Raw genomic sequence first — 6,924 nt, 5'->3', positions numbered from 1 at the left:
TGGAATTTTGAAATTCTTAGGGACTTGTTGCTTGATGTTGTCTGAGATTTAAAGCACTTTGAAATCTTTTGAGGACATCAATTATTATTTTAACATTTGTAAAGGAAATATTTATCCGCATCTTTGCGGCTCTTGTTTCTTTGTTACGTAGCAGTTTGCTTAGTTTCCAATACCTGGAAAAGTGTCAAGTTAAATTGAAGTGGACTTTGCTAAAATTTGTACTAGTAGTTCTAAAGATAGCCGACAGACCACTTAAATTGTTTTCATCTAGTAGAGCTCAAACTTTAATTTCACATATTCCCAGACTAATTTCAATGCGCTTTCATGTTAATGTGAAAAATTTTATCAATACCAGAGGGTGGTCCAATTACAAAGAGTGCTAAAATTCAATCAAAAAAAAAGTTCACCTGCAATCTTTGTTATTAAGATTTGCAAAAGAAATATAATAGGTCGAGGTAACACGATATACATTCAAAAAGGCTCAAGCACAAGGCATATTTTCATTGCAATCGAATAGGTTGCCATGTGATTATACTGTAGTTGAAAAAAAACTAGTAAATAAAAGTGGCGTGATATACTATTTGCAAATATAAGGGATTAACACAGAATTAATGTAATCTGAAGCCCAGTGGTAGATTTCCCATTCTCAGTAGGGTGAAGTGGTATTGACATGATATTTCACAATCATGATCGCACCCTTGTTCATGATAACCCTAATTCAAATAAAGTCAAATCCAAAGAAAAAGAGATGGTCGATGATTTCTATAGTGTCCAGCAATGTTGATGTATTTTCAATTTTAAAACGTTAATAAAATCTCATTATAAAACGAATTTAAATAATAAATTTGTCTCTCTTTTTCTCTCAACACTCGATTGAACACAAATTCGGGTGAAAATTTTAATCTGAAAAAAACTACAAATTCTCTAAGAACCTAGAACGGCATGAACATACTTCTAGTACGATGCACGTTGCTGAACTATCATTAAGAAAAAAAATCATTAACAACACTATTTTGTACAATGCGAGGGGAACAACTTTTAAAAAACAAAAGCTATTTATAAATTATTATGCGGCGAAGACAGGCTCCACCTTATATTACACAAAGTTGAACTCAGTTAATGTCAGTGTTAGTAATGTGTCAATTTAATGTCAATCAGTCATTTTATGACAGAGCATCTTTGTCAAGCTCTTCTAATATTACGCTCGAGTGAGAGCTTCTAGCTGTACGAAAACTAGAGTGGATGTCCATACTTGAAAGTCAAGGGTGCATGCAATACATAGTTTCATATGACTCTTTTGTTACTCATAGAGGAACATGACTGAACAAATATGAAACTGACTCGCCATTATGCGTCCTTCGGATTGCCTCAGCAAGGATGGGTGAAATATCAATTAGCTAAAAGAACAAAACAAGTTGAAAGTTATTAACTCAATACGTCAGTTGCTCGGTTTCATTCAATTATCCTTTTTGTTAACTTTGACCACAATGATGTCAGTAGATTATCTTTTATCTGGATTACAAATTTGGACAGCTGATGATTCTCATTTGTAGCCAAGGAACAATGTATGAAGCAGATACTTTGATTTTAGTCAGAAACGCTTAGTAAAGGCTAAAATTAGAGTACATAAAAATAGTGTTTTATTTGTTTATCGAAAACAAATCTAATCCCGATTCGATAACATACTAGTGCTTTTATGGAACTCATTCGTCTTGACAAAAAGAGACCATCTGATAGAGATATTAATCAGGCTCTAAGAGCTAGGTATGCTACTTCCCCAGTAAACTTTTAAAAATTTTGTGACGATAACTTGACGAGTAGAAAATCCTACCACTGATCTATCCCTTCGGGTTATTAAATCAGTCAATACTATACCTTGATTTTTGGGCATTGTGCCATCTTGTCTTCTTGGGGTATCGTATTGGTAACGATGACGGATTTGATTTCAGATTCCATCAAACGAGATACAGCAGGACCCGATAAGATACCATGCGTGAATATACAGTATACTTCTTTTGCACCAGCTTCGTTCAACCTGATAGTTGTGAAATAGTGCAAGGTTTTTTTAGAGATGTTATCAACACTAAAATCTGAAATCTTAAACGAACGTTAGACGAAAATTGTGAAATGACATACGACTTTTAACCGGATTTAAAAAATTTTCAGCTGATAAAGCCAATACATCGAAATCTTAACTCTATCAAAAACCAAAAAGTGCATCTTTTTATTCCAGTGTATTTTGATAAGTCCAAAACTGGATTATACTTATGAAATTGTACCTCAATTTTTATTTTATTTCAAACTGTTTCAAAAGGCAATCAGAATAACCACGAAAGATAGGCAATTCGAGCTGAGCAAGGTTACTATATAATCAAACATAGTATAAATGAAATACTTTTTTGCAGCCAACTTCATAGTTCCACAGGTATCTGCCATATCATCAACTAGGACCGCTACTTTATCAGTCACGTTTCCAACGAGAACCATGCTATCCACTTCATTGGCTTTTTTCCTCTTTATAGAGAAAAGAAAATCACATTTTCAATACAACAAAAAATAGAAAGTCAAGTTACATATATGATAGGCTAAGCACTTAAGTATTACACGTATTTTGGAATCTTATAATACTTTAACACATTAGCTTATCATATATCTAACTTTCTGTGTAAGGTTTTACCTACCATAAGAGCCTTTTACAAACGAAACAAATTCCATATTTCCCCCTTTCTTTTCATTCAACTATTTCGAAAAGTTATAGTATTTTAGAATGACAAAGAGAGAATTTTAAGAGCCAAAAACCACCTATAAAGAAAAGAGTGAAGTGAATAAAGTAGAAACATTGTACAGAAATAGAAAAGATAGAGTTCCAAGGCATTGTAATTTGAATTTTTAACCACTCCTCTGATAAGAGTCTAAAGTTTTTAGGTTTACAAAAAAATTAATTGAAGCACGAAGCAGCACGAAGACCATTTTTATGACAATTTTAGTATATGGTCGTTGGACACTGCCCTTTGTTAATTATGAAAATGATGATAAAAACAAAAAATTTCCCTCTAGCAGATGCTGCCCTTTCTTGGCCAAGCACTTTGGATACAGGTGGATGATGACATTCTTTGAATATATTTTACCTCTTTGTGAATAAGTGCAAATTCCACATTCAGTTGATCAGCAATAGACGTGACACGTTTGGCACCCCCAGCATCTGGTGAGACAATAACACACTGTTCCCAATCAGGAAGATTTTCTCTTATGTACTTCAGTACCGCTGGCTCAGCAAACAAATTGTCAACAGGAATGTCAAAGAATCCCTGAAAATGTAAACGTAAAGATTCAAATAAAAGCAATGAGTAGAAGAATACTTTTATTTTGCTCTTTGCAAGTTGCACTGAAGTTTATTAATATCTCAATAAAAATGTTATCGGATTAGGCTTTTCATTATTGGAAAAAGGACTGAGATGCCTTGACAATGATTACATAGATAAACACAACAATAAATTTTATTAAATACCACACCTGAATTTGAGAAGCATGTAGGTCCATAGTGATGATATGGTCAGCTCCAGCAACAGAGAGCATGTTTGCAACAAGTTTGGCCGAAATTGGTGCTCTGCTCTGTAACAGAAAAGAAAAGATTTGCAACTTGAAAATACTTATATCACAGTTTTTGCATTCTCGATTTTTCTGTTTTTCTCTAAACAATGAAATTGTAACTTACTGCATGGGCGACCAAGGTTTGATTCCCACTCACACCAGTTCACTTGGCAAGTGAACAAACCTTTGTCTGGGTTAACCCATGCCATGTGAGGGGAATTGGGTAGTCAGTTCAAGTTGCTGACAGGATGCTTACTCAAAGCATCTATAGTTGCGAGAATGGGCTCCCAGAGCCTCTTGTAACTCAACCATAATAGATAGATAGATAGATAGATAGAAATTCAGATTTGTAGCAAAAATTGACCCAAATAAAATTTGACGTCTACCACAAAAATTCGTGTTGCCAAATGCAATTTTACTGAAAATCCTCCAAAACTTCTAGGAACATGAAAGAATTTCAGCAAAAAGAGTGTGTCAACCACGAAAATTAGTTCTGCAAAATGTGCCAATTTAGTACCCTCGCACAGAGAAAATTAGTTCCCGCAAAAAATAGAACCCCTAGGTAGGAGTCAATGAATTTTTCAAAAGTTAATATCTGAAATCGTTGAAAACCTGATCTTAAAAAAACTTGAAGATTTTGCTCAAAAGTTGAAGAAAATTCATATTTATTCAGAGAAAAAATTTATGTACTTGATGATATCATTGTGTTCACCAAAGTTTTTGCAATATATACCTTAAGGGAACTATTTTGGCGGGAACTAATTTTGACGAGCGGCAAAAATCCTTAAAATTTTTAATTTTGGTGAGAATTTTTTGGCGATTGCTGGCGATTGATGAATTTTTTAAATTTTGGTGGGGGAACTAATTTTGGCGGATGACAGCGTAAATTTGTTCTATTTTGTCTTATTTGAAGCTTTCTTTGTGAACTCAAGAAGTTATTTAGGTAAATTACCAAATATTTAATTTTGACAGGAACTAATTTTGGCGAATTTTGTCTAGGGCGACCATTGAAAAATTGTTCTATTCACGTCACCCGCCCGCATCATAGTTTCCCCTGATTTTCTGGTGCGGAGATGCGGGAAAAAATCTGGAAAAAGCAAATTCTTTTGACGTATAGCTTTTTTCTTGACTTACAGAAGCGATTAAAAAAAAACGGGAATTTTTTCGACTGCCCGTCCGCCCACATTTTTAACACCTGTTGTGACACGAACAGAACTATTTTTGCGATGGCCACCTAAATTCATCGAATTTGCCAAAATTAGTTACAGCCAAAATAAGTTCCCTTAACAAGGTATTCAGTGTTTTAGTACCGTGAGATCGGGTAAATTGCATCAGTGAAGGCTAACATGCATAGCCCTCAAATGAAAGACTTGGCTGGTCATTAAAATACAAATTTAAATCAAAACGAAAATGGTAGAGTAGAGCTGCGAGCAGAGCTGCGTAGTTGTATTTAATGACCAGACAGGTCATTCATTTGAGGGCTATGCATGTTTGCCTCCACTAATGCAAGTTACCTGATCTCACGGTATCACAACAGGACTTCCCCACTGCATTTTATTATTAAATCGGCAGTTCAAATAAGGCAGAAATCACAACTCATAATCTCTAAAAAGTATACCTTGTCTTTCTTATCTTGACGTGCATAAGGGAAGCAAGGAATGACAGCTGTAACTCTAGCAGCAGATGCAATTTTGCATGCATTGATCATGATGAGCAATTCCATCAAGTTATCGTTGATATCTCCACATCCACTTTGAATGATATAAACATCCTCACCTCGAACTGACTCACCAACTTCCACGCTAGATAAAAAAAAAGTAAGCTAGAAAACTAAGTAAAATCTACCCCTTTGCCCTGACAAAATCCAAAGTATCCTAAACAAAAACTACCGAAAGTACCTGCAGAAATCACATTTATACCTAGTTTCCTTGTTGGAGAATTTCCTCAGTTTGACACGACCCATTTCCATGTTCAACCTCTCTGCAACCAGCCTGGCCAAGTCCATGTGAGAGCTACCACTGAAAATCTTAATGTTTGGCATCTTTGCTTGTGCTTTATAACCAAAATAAACAAAGTTAAATCTCCAAGAAATGTAAAAGTTCAATATTTGACTTTCAAAAATCACAGTCAGTGAAGTCCGTCTGGACGGCCTGGAATGATTTCGAGAAGTGTTATTTTGCAAGATTTATACTTTCAAATCGGACCAGGCTCTCTACACCAAGCGAGGCGTTAAAACTAAAATACGGTCTAACGTAGGAAAAGAAGGAACAAAGTAAATTTTTTTTGTTCCACTTTCGTTTCGTCGTTTTCTACTATTGTGAAATATAAATAAAGCTGTAGTTTAAAAAATAAAAGAAATCTTGTGAAAAAATAATCAAGAAAAAGAAATTGAAGTACCATTTTCTTTCGAATCTTTTCTATTTGCTTTTGATCTCCGCCCCCTTTTTTCCCCTAGTTAAACTTTAATCCGAGTGTGGAAAGGGCGTTAGAACATATAACAATAAAGCCCAGTCTCTTCACGACTGCATCCGGAAGTGGGTACTTCTTGCATCGACACGGTGTTTGAAAATGGTGTTAAGAAAAGTCAGCAGATGGCTAAATTTTCTCATCCCCTCGGCAAAATTAATAGCAAGTTTATGCATTTACACTTCTGAGGATGATTAAGTGACTGAAGCGATTTGAAATAACCCACAAAATTGAGGACGGTGGTAATAAGCCCGCCGAAGGGCTAGAAACGAATCTCCAAGTCCAAGGTAGGATTTGAGGCGATCCGGGCGGCGTGGTTTTTATACAAATTCTAGATTAAAAAGTATACCACTCAAAACAAAGAAACCGCTAAATTCAATCCGTCGTCAAAAATACGGCATATATCATAAGGCTGCGTTTTTTCTTGCCTGAGAAAGGTTAAAGATTTGCTCTAGCCCTTCGGAGTTATACTTCATTGGTTAAAGAGCTGATTTACCGTCGTCCTCAGCCAGCCAGGATGTAAATACCGTATCCGTCGCAGAAAAACACACATACATAAACTCGGTAATTACCAATTCACAACGGAAAAAAGAACAAACACTGTGAGTAGGTAAAAAGGTAATTTTGTTAGGCGGTCAGTCTCAACCGTGTGTGTTGTCTACGCGTTTATATGCAGCGAGTGCGCCAGGAAAAACAGCAGAAAGATCTCGGTAATATGCCAGGCATGTTTGTTTCCTAGGAATGAAAAAGTTTAGCCCTTTGAGATTAAAGCCCCGAAGGGACTAAACTAAAGATAAATTCTGAAACAAAAAAAAGTGAAGCCTTAAGATCTGCGCCGCATTTAGAATGACGGATTGAATCTAACCT

At 35.5% G+C, this 6,924-nt stretch overlaps 1 protein-coding gene across 1 annotated transcript; it reads right to left on the bottom strand.

Moving 5' to 3' along the window:
* Positions 1 to 759: 759 nt before the first annotated feature.
* Positions 760 to 5,810, bottom strand: LOC136797661 (ribose-phosphate pyrophosphokinase 2-like). The gene is made up of 7 exons (XM_067054245.1): positions 5,511 to 5,810; positions 5,210 to 5,393; positions 3,514 to 3,612; positions 3,129 to 3,308; positions 2,396 to 2,514; positions 1,876 to 2,035; positions 760 to 1,397 (listed from the first exon to the last, which is right to left on the bottom strand). The coding sequence occupies exons 1-7, from the start codon at positions 5,630 to 5,632 to the stop codon at positions 1,305 to 1,307; spliced, it is 957 nt and encodes a 318-aa protein (XP_066910346.1). The 5' UTR covers positions 5,633 to 5,810; the 3' UTR covers positions 760 to 1,304.
* Between the last annotated feature and the right edge of the window lie 1,114 nt (positions 5,811 to 6,924).

This window comes from Clytia hemisphaerica, unplaced genomic scaffold, assembly GCF_902728285.1.
Source record: "Clytia hemisphaerica strain Z4C2 unplaced genomic scaffold, Clytia hemisphaerica genome assembly, whole genome shotgun sequence".
Classification (NCBI taxonomy): Eukaryota; Metazoa; Cnidaria; class Hydrozoa; order Leptothecata; family Clytiidae; genus Clytia; species Clytia hemisphaerica.
Note: the sequence above shows the minus strand (reverse complement) of the source record. Positions and strands in the feature narration are given on the sequence as shown.

What these genes read in the sequence shown, in the direction of transcription:
- LOC136797661 (XM_067054245.1), bottom strand. Translation starts at nt 5,632, where the DNA reads ATGCCAAACATTAAGATTTTCAGTGGTAGCTCTCACATGGACTTGGCC. An exon ending in TACATGCTTCTCAAATTCAG is followed by an intron (nt 3,309 to 3,513) that starts GTGTGGTATTTA and finishes TTACATTTTCAG; the next exon opens with GGATTCTTTGACATTCCTGT. An exon ending in CACAATGCCCAAAAATCAAG is followed by an intron (nt 1,398 to 1,875) that starts GTATAGTATTGA and finishes TTGTTCTTTTAG; the next exon opens with CTAATTGATATTTCACCCAT.